Raw genomic sequence first — 16,824 nt, 5'->3', positions numbered from 1 at the left:
TTCCCTAGGCTTGCCTTGTTTCATGGTGGGGGCACATTCCTTCCTTACATTCAGTGCAGGCTAGATTAATTACTGAAGATGCATGTTGGACTCTGTCCTTAAACTCGATATGTCCCAATGTGCAGACCTCCAGTTCATGCTGAAGGAGCCAATTTACCTTTCAAGGGACAGGAAACATGGCAAACGCCTACCCACTTGCCAAACATCAAAAGGATGAGGAGGGTCAGGAAGCATATTGGGTGCTAGCAGCTGGACCCCACCCACCACCCACTATGTGCTATTTATCTCTGTGGGTGGGATGAGCATTGTACACATGAGCATCCCCTCCTCTCCCACCACCATGAATGATCATCAGCTCTTACATATGAGCACCTGCTAATATCGACACAGTCCTCCCAGGGGCATAGGGACATATTCATTCTTGGGGCATGCGCCGAGTGCTTTTGCTTCAGCAGTAAGTCACTGCATTTCAAAGCATGTACATTAACTGCAATGAGTTAAGTACTCGCTGCACAGCCTCAAATTTAACAAATCCATTGCTCCTGCTAGTTGTAGACCTTCGTTGCACCTGGGCAGCAGGAGGAGGAGGAGGAGGGATTAGGTTCTGCACCTCTGTGCTGTGGGTAGCTTTTGTCAAAGCCAGAAAGGGAAAGAGAACACCCTAAAGCAAATGTGGCTTGCCCCTTGTCAACAGGGACTTGGATTTATCTGTCAGGCAAATACTTATCTGGGCAGGAACTCGGCTAAGAAAGAAGCCTGCTCTGGTTTTAGCACATAGACCACATTTATATACATATTTTTACAGAATATACAAGCACAGATTCCATGCATTTCACAACAACAGAGCAGCCAGTGCAAGAAGACATGGAGTTTCTCCACTGCAAGCAAAGAGACAACAATTTCATCTGCGACGGCTGCTTCTTTCCAAAGGCAAACAGTAATTCCACAAAATGGCAGATGTAACTGAATGATTCTACTTCTCAAGTAATGTTTTTCCTAATTGCTCTATTCCAAAAATAGCAAGCAGTCTGCTACAACAGAAACCACACTTTTGAGAACAGAAAGCTTGATTTCTGAAAGCATTTGTATATGCCAATATTGTGACTTGCTTCATAGTTATAGATGCAGCATTTGTCTTCTTACAACCATTTTGATGGGTGATGGTAACCAATGTCATAAGGCAGAAAGGCAGCTGGGGCCCTGGTTGACAGTCAATGGTTACTCTGAAAATTGCCGAATTCTAACCTGCAGACCTATAGTGTACTGGCAACAACAGTCACTTAGTTGCTCCCTTAGTTGATGGGAATAATGCTTAGCGGCTACAACTTCACCACCATGTCATGCTGTTGTCATCTTCATAGCTAAATTGAGGAAAGAGCAGTTACTGCCTTTCATTGCCCCATGTATACAATGGTCACTGCTGCAGGGCGCAAATTCAGCTAAGACACAAATGAGAAGACAACTGGGGTGCATTTTAGCTACCAGTTTGAAAGGCAGTTGTGAGGTTGCAATGCTACGACACCTATTACTGGCTACTAAAACGCTACTACGCATTAAAATCTGTGTTGCCTTTGCAGCAATGGCTATGATAGGAGTTGCTTGGGTTAACATATCAATCTGTGTATTGCAGTGGTTCTCAAACTTCTTAAAAAGGGACCCATCAGTAACTTTAATATGTGTGTGTAGGCTCACTTGCCTAATTCACCACTGATGTGGAAGTTCCTTATCCCAGAGAAGAGAACTTGGCAACTTTGTGACCCACCCATCGGACTCCCCTGACCCATTGGTGGGAATCATTGGGAAACTGGGCTTCTTTGCCTCCAAGAACACCAGCCAGATGTGGATGGAAATGGGAGGCACCTCCTCAGCAACCACTGTTTCTGCGCATGAAGGCATGGCCACGAACGGCATAGTCCATCTCGATGAAGGTCAGAGAGCCCACCATGATCTCACAGGGGCCCAATGCCTTGAAGCCACACTTGGAGTAGAAGGGGACGAGAAAATCCTCACACATCAGTGTGGCTCGACGCACGTACGGCAGGCAGCACAGGTACTGCAGGTAGCGCCACATCAAGATGGAGCCCTTGCCTTGCTGGCGGAAGGTGCGGTGGACTGCCAGAACATGGATATGGACTGTGGATCCATGAGGCTTGTGCAGGGTCAGAGCATCCTGCCGAGGGAGGAGAAAGAGAGAAGATGGTTGTTAAGAGATGTGGTCCACCCACTGTTAACACCCTAGCGCAGACTGTCTCTACTACTTATAGTAGACAAGGGACAACTTTCTTCTATAGGATGATGATGATAAAGAATCAAATAGTTTCTTGACTGGCATGCATTGGGAAAGCCACTGGTTTCAGTATTCTCCAGTATTCAGAATGTTAAAAAGTGAAATGTTCGTTTCACACTGAATCCAGCATCTGCCTTAGAGCTGCTCCAGGGCAAGACTCCTGATCAGTAGTCTTCTCAAGGAGAATAATGTGGTTTCTTATTAATGCATTTGTGTGTTTGTACAGGTACCATACTGGCTCATGCCTGCAAAAATCCCAAATCCTCTTGAGTCCCATCAGGGAAAAGGCAGGGTATAAATATAACAACAACGATGGCTTTTAAAGCAGACACTGCTGGGTAATGAAAAATTGTTTTGTTGGAGCGCCATTACATTTGTTCCACAGTGGGGCAGCATACTGGCTTGTGAAAACTGAATGAACTTCAGCAGCTGAGTGAAGGGATGTTAAAGTGTGGGGCAAGCATGATACTAGCCCATTCACCAAAGCATGTGAAAAGTAAGAGAAGAGTTCCCAAGCCATATGTACTACAGCAGGCTTCCTCAACCTCGGCCCTCCAGATGTTGTTGGCCTACAACTCCCATGATCCCTAGCTAGCAGGACCAGTGGTCAGAGATGATGGGAATTGTAGTCTCAAAACATCTGGAGGGCCGAGGTTGAGGAAGCCTATACTACAGTGGTACCTCGGTTTTCAAACAGCTTAGTTCACAAACAACTTGGAATTCGAACGCCACAAACCCAGAAGTAGATGTTCCGGTTTACGAGCTTTTTTTGGAATCCGAACTGTTCTGTTTTGAGTGTTACACTTCCTTTTTCAGCGCCACACTTCCGTTCTGAGTGCCCCAGCTCCTGCTTGCATGGGAGTAGGAGCTGGATGGGGCTGCTCACCTGGAGAGGTGTAGGCTCTGTCACACTTTTCCATTGAGGGATGCGTGGCTGCATTCACCTCAATAAAGAAGTTTAAAGGAGCATCGGTGGCAATGCAGAGACAGCCCAACAGCTGCCTCAGCAGCGGTTTAGGTGTTCTCTGATGCAGCTGCTGGGCTGCCTCCACCTTCACCACCCCAGCAACTATTCTGATTGGCTGCCTTCAGGTGGTACATGGGCTCCAATGCTGACGTGGGGGCTCCTTTAAACTTCTCCCTTGAGCGGAGAAGTTTAAAGGAGCCCACAGCCACGAACCCCTCAATGGAAAGTGTGACGGAGCCTGCACCTCCCCAGCTGAGCAGCCCCATCCAACTCCTACTTGCGTGCAAGCAGGAGCGGGGCTGGGGATCTCTCAGCTGGGAAGCAGAGGCTTCATGTTCCACAGCTGAGCATTTTAAATTAAAACTGAAACTATCCAGAAAACCACAAAGCCAACAAACTTGCAACTCATGGAAAAAGCAGCAACACAACAAATTGAAAAAACAAACCAACCGCAAATGAATCAAAATCACAAAAAATAAAACAACACTGACCCTAACCCTAATTCTAATCCTTCCCCTAACCCAATCCTAAAATTAACCCTAGCCCTAACCCAGAAATGGTATTGTTAGATAATAAAATTCATGTTAATTTGCTGTTTTAGGGGTTGTTTTTAAAAGTCTGGAACAGATTAATCCATTTTGCACTACTTTCTATGAGAAAGCATGCCATGGTTTTGGAACGCTTTGGTTTTAGAACGGACTTCCAGGATGGATTAAGTTTGAGAACCAAGGTACTATTGTACTCTCCATCAGTATAAGAAGGTGATGTGTCTTTACGCCGGAGCCTGTCTATGTTCTCTCTCCGTCAGTTACGTAATGGGAAAGTGATGCATTTAAAAGGATTTCCATTTCCTACCTGGCTGAGTCGTTCCTGATCCCAGAGAGAGCCAATAATGAAAGCAACAAGCCGGCCTTCTTCAAACCAGCCGAGCGACAGCTCCGGACACAAGTTCAGAAAGTGGCGAATCTCATCCAGGTGGAGGGGGCAGTCTCCCGACACCGAAATGAATGCTGTAGAGGACAACAGAGAGAGGAGTTGAAGGGTTAATGTCATGCTGCTGTCTAGATCCAGGCTGCAGTTTCCTGGTAGCTGGAGACATGTTAGACCTGCCCTGAGAACAAAAGTTCAAAAATGGAACTAGGTGGAAGGTTGGAACTGAATTCCTGAATCTAGTGGACTGCAGTTTTCAGGGTAATTTGATTCCTATTTGACTTCTGTTTGCTTCTGTTCAATAAGTGAAAGCTGAGGTTCCTGGGGGTGGGCAAGACAGAATAGTTAACCCTTCCCACTGGTGGGGAAATTTATTGGTGGCATCTTTTATTAGAATTCTTCATCAGGTAGAGGAGAAAGGTAAGCCCATTCTAAGCTAGGCCGGGCATATTTTATAAACTTCAGTAGCCTACCTTCAGCTTCCCATTGCAGGATGAGTGGAGTCATACCTCAGTGGGATAAATCTATTGTCTTATTAGGATACCTTTGATGCTAACAAGTATTTCTCTCTCAGCAGCTGCCAGTCTGACCTAGCACTTAGTGCACCATCATATTCAAATACATTTATTTCCTTTGTCTTCCTTTGTTTTTTGTTTGTTTGTTTTTAAACTCAGTTCCAGAATATTCAAATTCGGCTGCAAAACTCAAAATGTCCATAACAGGATTTGTTTAGCCACCCAAGTACGAATAAAGATACCTGAATTTAACCACCAGTGTTCAGATCTTACCACTGAAATTCAGATGTGGAAAACATTAATTTCCATCTGTCAGGCTTTTGAGTAGGTGGCCTGTAAGGAGCACATTCACTCAGCCTCCACTTCCCTAATGCTTCTGACTGATCTTTAGTGTGCTACTGATGCTCCAGTTTATCAATGATCTCGATGTTTCCATTACTCTTTCACCTGAGAGGTTAGGAATGTGATTCTTCCCACACTGTACACGTCCATTTTTTACTTTCTTCCTGCATTCAATCTTACACTGAACACTCTAACCACTTGGGGGCTGTAAGCCATATCTGGGTGATTCCCATAATGCCGCATGCCTGATAGGCACAAGAAGGCCGACATTCCAGCCCCTCTCTTGCTGTGTCTTGGTGTTAAATAGCTTGGTGTTAAATTAAGCAAGCTGGCTGCCACTTGTGTAACCTATTTGCTTGGATGTTTTCCCTTCCACCTCCTGCCTTTTCTTTCCTCTCCTACTCTGCCCTCAATAAAGGACCCCAAGTAACTCAGTGCTTCTAAAGTACAGAAGTGCCTTTTATTTATTTGGGGGATGAGGTGGAGGGCGGTTCAGAAAACGTAGGAGACAAAGGAATTGGCGCCTTACCTTCTCTCTCTATTTCGAACACGCTGATGGCATCCTCGGGGGTGAGGCACCGGAACTCGCTGGCGGGCAGAGTGTGCCTGCGCTGGCGCCCAGGGGAGCTCCGCGGAGGTTTGAGGTGGATGGGCTTGAGAAACGGCAGGGCGCTGATCACAGACATCTTCTCTAGTTTATTCCTGTGGCTTCCGTAAATGCTCTGCCCGCTTTTGGAGTAGCCGCGCTGCTATTTCAGTCCACCACCTCCAGAGCAGTCAGCCAGCAGCTGAAAATACCTGCAAAATGCATGTCAAGTTAAGTCGCTTCGTCTCTTTATATAGGCACACACATCCGCTGAGACTTCAGGCACCTTAGTCCTCATCATCACCACCAGTGCTGTGAAAACGGAAGGTCCGTCAGGTCGCAGAGGTGGGTCCTCGCTAATGTCCGACTCACAAAAGCAGAAATCCAGCAAATGCCCAGATGCTGTGCATTAGAGCAGTAATGACAGGGGGGCGGAATCAGAAGTGGCTTTTATAGCTTGGAGGCTTGCTGGCAAGGTTAAGTGGCAAGATAGTCAGGGTTAATACTGACGTGGGCTGTGAAGGAATAGTTATTCTGAGGTCACCAAGAAGCTGGATTGGATGACTCAAAAGCGCTCTTAGGACCTAATCCTGACAGATACAGATCGCTTCCTGCTAGGTGCTGGGTGCCTCAGATTGCAGGGGCACAAGACAGAGCTCAGAGTCAGGAAGAGCATGCTGGGTCTCCGCACAGAATCAGACTCTTAATGCTGTCAAACCAATCTTCCGCCTTCTGGAAAGCCTTCCTGTGATTGTTAATTAACCAGCCAAATCAAAAGATGTGAGACCAGAGTTATTTTCCCTTTGAAAGAAGAAAGCAATTGTGGGAACGAGGGTTTCTTCTTTCAAAGGAAAATAAAGGTACAGCAGAGTGCTCTTAAGAGATAGCTAGGGTGGGAACCTTAATCTTTTGAAAGGGCAAGTTAATCAGGTGCTCTTGTGAAAAGGCTGCTGCAGACAATCCCTTTACCGAGAAATCAGCTTTCTTAAACCCACCAGCCAATGACAAAGAGAGCCAGCAAAACGTTCCAAATCGGTTTGGGAAATGATGCTCTCTGCCTGGTTGCCCTGTTCTGTTGTGAATGTCCTATGCTTCTATAAACACCAAGTATTGCCTTCATTTTGGGCTGGTGTCTTAAATGCCCCTTACAGAGGAATGGGGGAGGGACATATTTTGGGCAATTCCTCCTCTCCCTTGCAGCCCTCAACCCACTAAATCTGCTCCAGAGCAGATCTAGGAAGGAGGGGGGAATTTCTGACCAAAGCCTTACCATCAGCTGAGCACCACCATTGGATGCAACCCAATATCCTTGGAGAACAGAAGTCTTTTCCTTTTCCATTACTTTACAGCAGGGATGCAGAACCTGTGACCCTCCACCTGTTGTTGGTCTCCAGCTCCCATCATCCCTCACCGGCTTGATCAATGGTCAGGAATGATGGAAGTGGGGTCCCAGCTACATCCGAAGAGTCACAGGTTCCTCATCCCTGGTCAACTATGACAGCTCCAAAAGCTACACGGAGCACCCTTTATTCCAGACACTGTAATTCAAGAGATTCACCCGTTTCTACCATTTATTTTTTCAATCTAGCAAGCCTGGGTCCTTCCTAAACTTTAACTTTTTATGTACGAGGATACCTCTTGTTTATTCTTTCAAGCTTTGAAATCAACAACTATATCCCCGAAGCATATTTCTCATACATTTTACACCAAATGGCCTGTGTGGGTTTGGGCAGATGTCTAATGAGCTATAATATCTACAGGAAAGCAGCAGCCAAACCAAGCTGGTGCGTCTTACGATTTATTCACATTGCCTATTTTGGGCAATCATTATAGACCTAGCGCTTGCCAAGCTGTGAACTGAGTTGGAGGCATCAAGGAGCATGCATGATTCATGATGTCTATTTTGGGCAAAATCTGCCAGGTTCGGGGCCTGTGGTCTGAAAGTGTTCACGATGTCAGACCAAACCTGGGCTCCAAATGTCATGTTAGGCTTTCTCCATGAAGTTTTGCTCAACTTGGGATATATGCCTAGCACAATTTGTTGCAGAGAAGGGCTACAGCTCAGTGGCAGGGCATCTGTTTTGCATGCCAAATGCCCCTGGCATCTTCAGGAAGAAGATGTCTGAAACCCTGGGGAACTGCTGTCAGTCAGGGTAGAGAATACTGAGATAGATGGACCAAGGGTCTACATATATGAATATGTAGTTCCCAAGTTTCCATGCAAAGAGAAAAAGCATAGCTGCATCATTACTGATAATTAACGGGTGTTCACTTTCCTATCTAATTGCAGGCTAGCAATGTGGCTAATGGGATCTGAAGTAAAAGCCAAACAAAATAATTGCAGCACTAGCAGCTGTGGGTGAACTGAAAAGGGTGGGCAGGGCTGTTTGAGTGCTGCCATTTCCTGGGATTGTGAGGGTTTGTGCTCCTACAGCCCTGTGAGTGCCCATGCGGGAGCTTTTGACGCAGCTTCGTTGCAGAGGTGATGACCCCCAAACACCTAGGGAACAATGAGAATGCCATATACGTGCCTGTGCTCAATGTATGACATCTCAGTGTGCCGTTTCTCAATGTGCTTTGCAGAGTGAAAGGGAACCGAGGGACAGGTCAGGTGAAGGAGATTAGCCTATTCATTATGACAGGTCCTGGAGCTTAGTGCATAGTCGTGACAAGTGATCGGGACACAGACGTCTTATGCAACCCTCTCAACTATCTTTCTAGGGACGGAATGTATGTGGTTGTTGGCAAAATAAGAGCCAATAGGAAGTGACAGCAGTGATAAGGGTAACTCCAGATTTGGTCACATCTGCCCAGTTTGGCTGGTTCAAGTCTTCCTTAATATATAGGCTTATTGCACACTCCATAACCTGTCCACCTTCTGAGCTGTGAACTCAGCTGAGGGTATCTGTTGATGGCAAAGGCTGCTAGGTTTGGGGTCTTCAGCATGAAACTGATTTCAGCAGCTTACTATGGGTTGCATCCAATGAAATTGCCCCATTAACGTAAGCACTTCTGCCTGTGCAACAGGACTTTTTCTCCCTGCACACACCGCTGTGACCCCCCCAACCTTTTCTGGGTTCCCCCCAATCCTCCAGAGCAGATTTTGGGGGGTGGGTGGGAAATACACAGGGAAAGAAAGTCCTGATGCATAGGTGGAAGTCCTTGATACAGCCCCATATGCATGCAGCACAAGCTATAATAATAATTTATCCCACGTGAACTTTTGCAAAAAAAAAAAATTTTAATGGAGTAGGTGACAAAAATCTGGAGCCTTTCTGTCTAGCATCAGATGCCGAATCGTAATAGGGATTTTATTTTCACCAGCAAACTACAATATTTCTGAGGCTTTATGTTTTTTAAATGCAGAGTGACTGAATTTGAATTTAACTTTAGCAGTAACTTCCATGCAAGGCTTAGGATTTCTCCCCAGCTGTGTACTGAAAGACCCCATAGGACAGGATCTGGGAAATTCTTAGGCAACCTACAGGGCTAACTGGATGCTGCAATCTATAAAAGTGCAGAAAGTGCTACTGGATGCTGATCTTTTCATACAGCATTCATGGAGCACAAGAATATAATGATAGAAAAGGCAGGCTTTGTGAATCCAGAATAACATAGCCAATGGGCCTAAATGCTCTTTTCACACAAGGGGAGGTGATTCAAGCAGAAGCACGGACCTTTATCCAAGGCACAAACAGAAAGAACAGACTGTCCCTGACTTTAATTATAATGGTCTTTCAAGCCAACACCATATGTGGCACCATGGAGATTGACATCTCTCATTCATAATCATGCCCTAGAAGATTATATGTATCTCTAGATATAGAGATGTACAATCCATATTTATGTGCACAGAATAGGCTCTCATATGCACTCTCAGAATGGACATGCCTAGTAAATTTAACCACAAACTATCTGCATTGGAGTCACTAATTTACCGTAGTTCTACTGGAAAATGTGAGGATGCTTTCTGATTACAAGCCACAAGTTGAGATCTGGGAATTCCTTCATGTTTCCTTTTCCCCAGACTTGAAAGCATTAATAAATATTTCGTAACAGATTAGCTGCTGATCCAAAAATACAGATTTCAATTAAAAGTGCCCCCTTGCAAAAGGTTTTCAGTGTTGGTAGCATTTTTGTTTGGGGGAAAAGGAATCAGAAAATGTGTTTCTCAATTATTATTAGGGCCACAAATCATTTGCCTAAACTGCAACCTTCATCAAATACCCCTGCCTATAATTTGCTTTGACATTATGTAATATTTATATTAGGTAACTGTTACTCCAACAATCAATCAGTTAAAAGCAAGATTAAAACCTCAATCCTACACCTACTGGGTGGAATTCACCTAACCCAGCCCCATCAGAGACACCCTGCACAAGGACTTCTGCTTGCGCAATGGGGTCCTCACTCTCCAACCTCCACCCCAGACTGGCTTGGGAGAACCCCAGAAACAGCACAGAAGGCGGAGGAAAGCGAGGTCATTCTGACTGGCAAGCTGAAATCCTTGTGCAGACAGGACGCTTGGAAGAGAGCAACTCTGAATTCCACCTGCAGTGTTTAGGATTACAAGCTGTGGCCTTGGACACTGCTAACTCAGCTTATGTTCCATACATAATGTGTGTCTATATTGTATATAAAATTTGTACGGAACCATGAACAAGACTGTGTCTAATAGTAACAAATAACAGTAAAAAGAAAATGGTTATGATTTAATGCAAAGCTGCATGCATGTAAGCCCTATTTAACTAGTGCCTGTATTTAGTTACTACCTAGCTGAATGTGATGATTTTGCTAAAACATACAAACCAAAATTGGGGTGGGGACACAGTTTCCAGATTAGCAATAAACAAAACACACAGAACTGTGGAGGGGGCTGTGCCCTCCAATTACTCTGTGATATTTTTCCTCTTGTAATCATTTAAAGTAACAGCTATTCAAAAAAACCCCTCTGCTGCTATAGAAAATAAGTGCATTCCCTTTTTGAATCCTTGGCTGCATATAAATTTAATAAAGTAAGCAAATAAAAGCTTTGGCAGTCAGCATCGCAGATGTTAGAACTGAAATAACTGATCTTACCTATGCATTAAGTTTTCTTTCAGGATTCCAATGTGTTGCCCTCTCTGGAGAGAAGACTGAGGTTCTTGCAGATTTGCTGCCAGAAAGAAGAGAGCAGATAGTGTGGGCTGTAGGGACTCCTGGTGCGCTTCCAGTTTTTATTCTGCAGAGACTTCGGGAACTGCAGCTTATATATTTGTTATTTCTAAAGCACGTGATGGTCCTCTTAAGACATTTCTAAACCCTCATGTGACAGACACTTGCAAAAGGGCTTGGAGGTGACATGGCAACAAAAGGATCCCCGCAGGCTTTATTTTCTTGGCATGGTTTTCTGCTGAGGGATAAAGTGTTTTAGCTGATTGCTAGATACAAAGGGCATTGTACAAGCCACAGGTGAATAGTCAGGCGATGGGTGCTGACAGAAAACAGGTGAAGCAGAAACACATTGCATGCTTTTACTGGATCAATAAACTCTACCGTGGCATCTTCCTTGAATGTGAATAAAGCTCCGCCAATATTACTGTAAACGCAATTCCCCTCCTGGATTTGCCCTTGAGCTGCAGCGTCCCATAGCTTAATTCTCCAGAGCTGCCACATCAGCAAATGGTTGTATTGTGGAGTTGCTTTTAAAAGGGGGGGAGAGTTCTTTTCCAAATGTAATGCCCAAATATTGGTATGATTAGGTTAACAAAGGACGTCATTCTACCTTTAATAATGCTTTCCACCAGCATTCCCAAGCTAGCCAGCAGCCAGCCTGTAACTTCCATGATCCCCTCTGGGGTACATTAACAAAATTCAAAAAGGGCATCTCCAGAAAATAAGAACCAGATAGGATAAAGTTTTTGCAGATACCAGAAAAACTGCAGCTTCTGGAGTGTCAGCCACAATTGTGTGGATAATTTACTGTTTGCAGGAGTCCTAGGGAGCCAAGTGTCACACTGCTTTCCCAAATTCATATTGTTGTGCATTTCTTCCTCTGCTATTAGGTGGCAAGAAGTGAAACACAGCCATCTGCAGAACATTTTAAAGAGGCTACTATTCAACAATAAATAAGAAAAGATGGAAAGGGAACTTTAAAAAAAAGGGGGAAACCCGGCTCCAGCGCTTGCTGATGGCATTGCGCTTTGTTGTAGTTCAATGTGTTTATTGTAAAACACTCCTTTGGGTGCTATGGACAAAACCAGAGACAAGGGGTGGGGATTGTTCCATTTGGCAAGCAGAAATGCTTGCCATGACAAAACAATTGGAAAAAACGCAACACTTCCATTTCTGATTTTTTTGGCTTGCAATAGAGCAGGCATCATCTAGGTCATTTCATGCCCGTGTGATAAACTCTGTATGCAAAGACATCTAGGCCTTTGAATGTACAAATCTGGAACAACCACAGTGCAGATGACCACAGTGCCTGGAGACAGGCAGGCTGTGTATCTACAGCAGTGACCAGAGGATAAATGACTGCAGGGAGGAGCACAGAGAGAATAAATGCCATGGTGCATCAAAAACAGCAAAACCGGACACCTTCGTCTGCCCCAGCTGCAATAAAACATCTCTCTCCCGTATTGAACTCTTCAGGCACAGCAAGTGCTGTAACGCTCTAATGGTTTGCCTTTATCCCTGATGGTGCCCTCTTCCTCTGTCTCTCGAGACAGAAAAATGCCAACAACATATTTCAAGAAACAGCAGGATGTTTTAAGCAGCTGTCTCTGTACTTCATGGATTGAGGCTCACTATATTTATTGCAACGTTAGTTTGGACATTATATCAGAAACGTGAAAATGCAATGTTAACATATCTGGGTTTAGCACAATTTACTGTGTACTTACGATCTACTCTAGTCAAAGCTATATTGTCAAAGAGCGCCATCTGTTGGGAAACATGAAATACACCAAACTGACATTTTAAGAAACAGAAAGGAAATTAATCTTTTCAAAACACATCAAGGAGAAAAACAGAGTGGCATGTGTTTACAGAACATTGGATTCATAGGCATATGGGTGGATCACACTGAGCTTCCCATTCTCTAGACTTCTTTAAAAGCTAGTGGGACTCAGGCGTCTAGAGTTTGTGTCTGGGATTGAAGAGCCTGCTGAGTCATCTTTTTCCACCTCCAGAGCTTTGCCCCACCTCTCCTGGAGCTTCACAAAGCATTCTGTCTAGAAGGCAATGCAGAGAGAGAAAAGTATCTGAAAGAGGAGCAGAGGAAGCAATATCAAAACTGTAAGTGTATGTGGGGCTTGAAGGAGGAGCCATCTTGACCTCTCCAGTAAAGAACTGAGAGAAGAGATGCTGGTGACAGCAGGGAGGAGGCTGCCACAAGTGAAGAGTGTGGCTGCCATCTAATAATGCAAGTAAATAGTGGAGAACCTTTGTGGAACGGAGATCATTGTGACCTTATACTTTACTATTTTTATTTCTGCGTTAGGCTTCATTCTCACTTCAGCTTTGTTTTAAGCTGCTAAATTTGTTTTGCTTGTTGTGTTTATGATGGTACTGTTTTTTAATTATTATGTAGTTACCTACTCACATTATTTGTAAGTGTCCTTATTACAGGTTGCATTAATCTGCTCAAAACAGACCCACTCAAATTAATGATTTAAGATGACTCAAGCCCATTAATTCCAACTGGTCTGCCCTGAGTAGAACTTAATTGAATGCAACCCTATGTGTCTTTCTTTTTATTGTTATGACTGTTCATTTGAAATGCTGTAAGCTGCTATGGCTGTGATCTTGATGAGAGCCATGCAAATAAAAGGATGATGATAAGAGAAATCTGCTTCCTGATGTCAGCATCTCAAGTACCAGTCACCACACCTGCCATAAAGTCATGTACTGAGTATGTTTTCCTGTTTGCTAACTGGGCAGTCAACAGCACTACATCAAGCAAGGCCTGGTGGGACACAACAACCAGAAAAATCCCAGTTAGGAGAGAATAGCGGGAATAGGATAAACTGATGCTGTCTAACCCTACTTCCTGTTGCCTGGCCTGTCAGCTTCCTGCTACTTCAACAGCCCTGCTCCTGTGTACACTACTGATCATGGCAACAACATACCTGACTCCCAAATTATACACTTGGCTGCTCACCTAGCACAGGAATAACTACAAATGCAGTCTGACCACCCTCACCTCAGACAAGAACAACATCAACCCGCATACATGCTAAGGCATAGAATCATTGTAGAGCTAGAAGGGACCACAAGGGTCATATAATCCAAACTCCTGCAATGAAGGAATAGTTTGTGGGGCTTGAACCCATGACCCTGATATTAAGTGTCTCATGCTCTACCGACTGAGCTATCCTGAGTTCCCCCAGGGCCAGATTCCATCTTCTCTTAGTGAGTCTAATCCCCCCACCACTCAAAGCCTGAGTTTGTTCCCTCACCACAAAATCTCAGAAACCTATGAGTGCCACACAAGTGTCCATCTGGGAGAGAGAAGCAGGCTGCATTCACATCACAGTTTATTCCATTTTTGAGACTTCCCTAATGGTTAAGTTCTGCATTATATTTGAGCTTTCACACTACATTAAAGCTGTAAAAAGAGTAACTCCAGGATCATAGGCCTGAGGACACCTCTAGAGTCTGAACAGCACAGAGGAATGCAACATGGGAACATGAGGCAGCAGCTTTGTCCAGTAGAGTGCTATTCCTCGGATGCCACCAAAAATGTAAATGACTGAGCATTTCCCAGGTTTACTCCAAGGGAATATAGATAAGAATCCTGGTCACTTTTTCCCTTCTGTAAACATCATGAATCATTTCCCCTCACTCACTGGTGTGGAAATCCTTATAAAGTGCTTCCAGTTGGATAACAAAATGTCCACAAGATGGAGCAAGAGTCTTTCATAAGATAAGCAGAAATGTAGGCAGGCAGGTCAAGTTTGGTGCACCTGAGGTTCAGGAACTCCAAATCTGCTTTGGCTAGTAACATATTTGCTTAATGTTTTAGAGTAATTTTGTCCAGCATCTTGTTTCGCCTCCTGATTGTTTGGCTGAAGTGTCTCAAAGGAGGAAAAAATGCTCATAAAACTCTACAATCATGATTCAAACGTTTTGAGAGTTATTTATCAATTTGAACTTGATTTACAGTAATTCTCTCCTAGGCACCATGAGATTGCAGGATCTGGGTGCAATGAAAATGTGAGATTTATCTTGCCCAGGAAAGCTTCATATGGGTAACAAATAAGGGATAAATAAGGAACTGACTTATGCTGAGTCACACCAATGATGGGACATTGTTCTTCAATGTGTCCCCAGGTGTTGAACCACAATGCCCATCATTCCTGGCAACTGCCTAAGCTGGGAATGATGGAAGTTGTAGTCCAACAACATCTGGTGACCAAAGGTTGAAGAGCAGTGATCTAGACCAATCTTCCAAATTATCACAGGTAACACATCAACTAAGCCTCAATATTATCCTGCTGTTTGTACTTTTTTTAAAAAAAAGCCCAATAACTTGGACAATGGTGGCCTCTCCCTCATTGTGGCTGTGATCCAAGCAGTGGGGAAATTGAAATCATGTACTTGGCAAGTTAATTGGATAAGAAGAGTATGCAGGAGATTTCAGGAGGAAGAAACAGGAATGAGAAATCTCATGTGTGTCTGCATGCCCCCACCCCGTTTAATAAGTGTTGGCAAAAGGAGAACCTATACATTATGAATAAAGATGGAGAGGTAAAGTATTCTTCTGTATAAGGAACTCAAGTCCCTTCATCCAGCCCAGGGTAATTACCGGTACATTCCACACAGGTACATCAAAATTCCATCAACATGAGTATAAGATTTTCAACATGAGTACAATCTTATGAGAGTATGGGACATTGTAGAATGCTGCTATAAACATAGAATGTACACCACAAAGCTGAGAGCCTAGGAATTTCCTGAGCTGTGTGTATCCTAGCAACAAAAAACTCCTATCTTCTCTAGAGACTGCCTGTGTACCATACTGTAGGAAACATGGGTTGTCCTCCTAACTTCAGAAATGGATTGCCAAGAGTCTTAAAAATTGTCTTGTACCCCATCCGCTCATCTATACTGCAATACTAAGTTTAAGCATGGCTGTTACTGCCTTTTATATACTAAGTGGACTTTGCTTTTTAAAAGGAAGACATAAATGATAACACACTCAAACACCCATTTATTAGTGTGAGTAATCCCCATTAGCTCTGTTTCTGCAAACAACAGAGTTGCACTGGCCAGATTTGCCACTATGCTCCAACCAGTTCAATTATCTGGCTTTTATCCTCAACCTCCCTCATGAGGACTAGCGCTAGTTTCCTGCTGGTAAGAGGTGTTAACTCCAGCAACTCCCTTGTTGACATCCCTACCTCTAAGCTTCCATGCCATCAATGGACTCCCTTGACTTGTTTTCATCTAAACTGGCAGCGATCTGTGGCCGGAAAGGTTATGTGGGTACAAGATGTTCCCATGCTCAGGTTGTTGCTAGGATCTTTAAGACCTTCCCTAGTGCAGAAACAACACTGTCATTAAGAGTAAAGAAACAAGTTTCTCTCTTCCTTACCTCCACCTCTCTAACTAACTCTTGCTGCGTCTGATCCACTTCAACCATTTTTCTCCCCTTCTTCAATTCCCCCCCCCCCCCACCTTTGTGGACTACAATCTCTCATCCTGTCTCCTTTTGGCCGTCTCTCTCTTTTCACCAGCCTCTTTTTCTTCCCCATCTTCTTCTCCTGGTCTCTCTCCCCACCGCCCTTTGTTCCCGCTGGTCCTCCTGCCTCCTCACTTTTGCCATCCTGAGTCTACCCGACGATGACAGGAGGCGCAAAAGAGCAGAGTGCACACAAAAACCAAAAGGTGGCAATTCGGATCATCCTTAAATCTGAGCAGCTCAGTCCGGCCGGGCTTCCCTCCCCACCTTGGTGTCTTCATCCTCCCAGGGGGCCAACGTGAATAAAATATATGGTGGGGGGGGAGCCCCGCCGCGCATAATCACATGACGTAGCAAACGCACCCTATTTAAATGCCAATGTCCATTAATTGGGGGGGGGGAGGCTGGCCCTCTCAAATATTTTATAGGGGGGGGCAAAGGGACCTCCGCCCCTAGGAGTTGGTTCCTATGCTCTCCCCCAACCCCCCCCCACTATTTCCGTTTTATCTGTTGACCCTCCCTCCGTCTTCAACT

At 44.5% G+C, this 16,824-nt stretch overlaps 1 protein-coding gene across 3 annotated transcripts; it reads right to left on the bottom strand.

Moving 5' to 3' along the window:
- Positions 1–765: 765 nt before the first annotated feature.
- On the bottom strand, positions 766–16,565 carry AANAT (aralkylamine N-acetyltransferase). Of its 3 annotated transcripts, none has more exons than XM_080994091.1 (5): positions 16,287–16,565; positions 10,707–10,782; positions 5,571–5,839; positions 4,110–4,264; positions 766–2,170 (listed from the first exon to the last, which is right to left on the bottom strand). In XM_080994091.1, the coding sequence occupies exons 3-5, from the start codon at positions 5,725–5,727 to the stop codon at positions 1,865–1,867; spliced, it is 618 nt and encodes a 205-aa protein (XP_080850217.1). In that variant the 5' UTR covers positions 5,728–5,839; positions 10,707–10,782; positions 16,287–16,565; the 3' UTR covers positions 766–1,864. The 3 variants fall into 3 exon arrangements, with proteins under 3 accessions (XP_080850217.1, XP_080850215.1, XP_080850216.1); XM_080994089.1 differs by lacking the exon at positions 16,287–16,565 and adding an exon at positions 12,509–12,527; XM_080994090.1 differs by lacking the exon at positions 16,287–16,565 and having other exon boundaries at positions 10,707–10,961.
- Positions 16,566–16,824: the final 259 nt, after the last annotated feature.

The sequence above is a fragment of the Podarcis pityusensis genome, assembly GCF_964106645.2.
Source record: "Podarcis pityusensis genome assembly, chromosome: 2".
In the NCBI taxonomy this organism is placed as follows: domain Eukaryota; kingdom Metazoa; phylum Chordata; class Lepidosauria; order Squamata; family Lacertidae; genus Podarcis; species Podarcis pityusensis.
This window is presented reverse-complemented; position numbering and strand designations above follow the sequence as displayed.

What these genes read in the sequence shown, in the direction of transcription:
- AANAT (XM_080994091.1), bottom strand. Translation starts at nt 5,727, where the DNA reads ATGTCTGTGATCAGCGCCCTGCCGTTTCTCAAGCCCATCCACCTCAAA. An exon ending in GTTCGAAATAGAGAGAGAAG is followed by an intron (nt 4,265 to 5,570) that starts GTAAGGCGCCAA and finishes TGTCCTCTACAG; the next exon opens with CATTCATTTCGGTGTCGGGA. An exon ending in ATCAGGAACGACTCAGCCAG is followed by an intron (nt 2,171 to 4,109) that starts GTAGGAAATGGA and finishes CTCCCTCGGCAG; the next exon opens with GATGCTCTGACCCTGCACAA.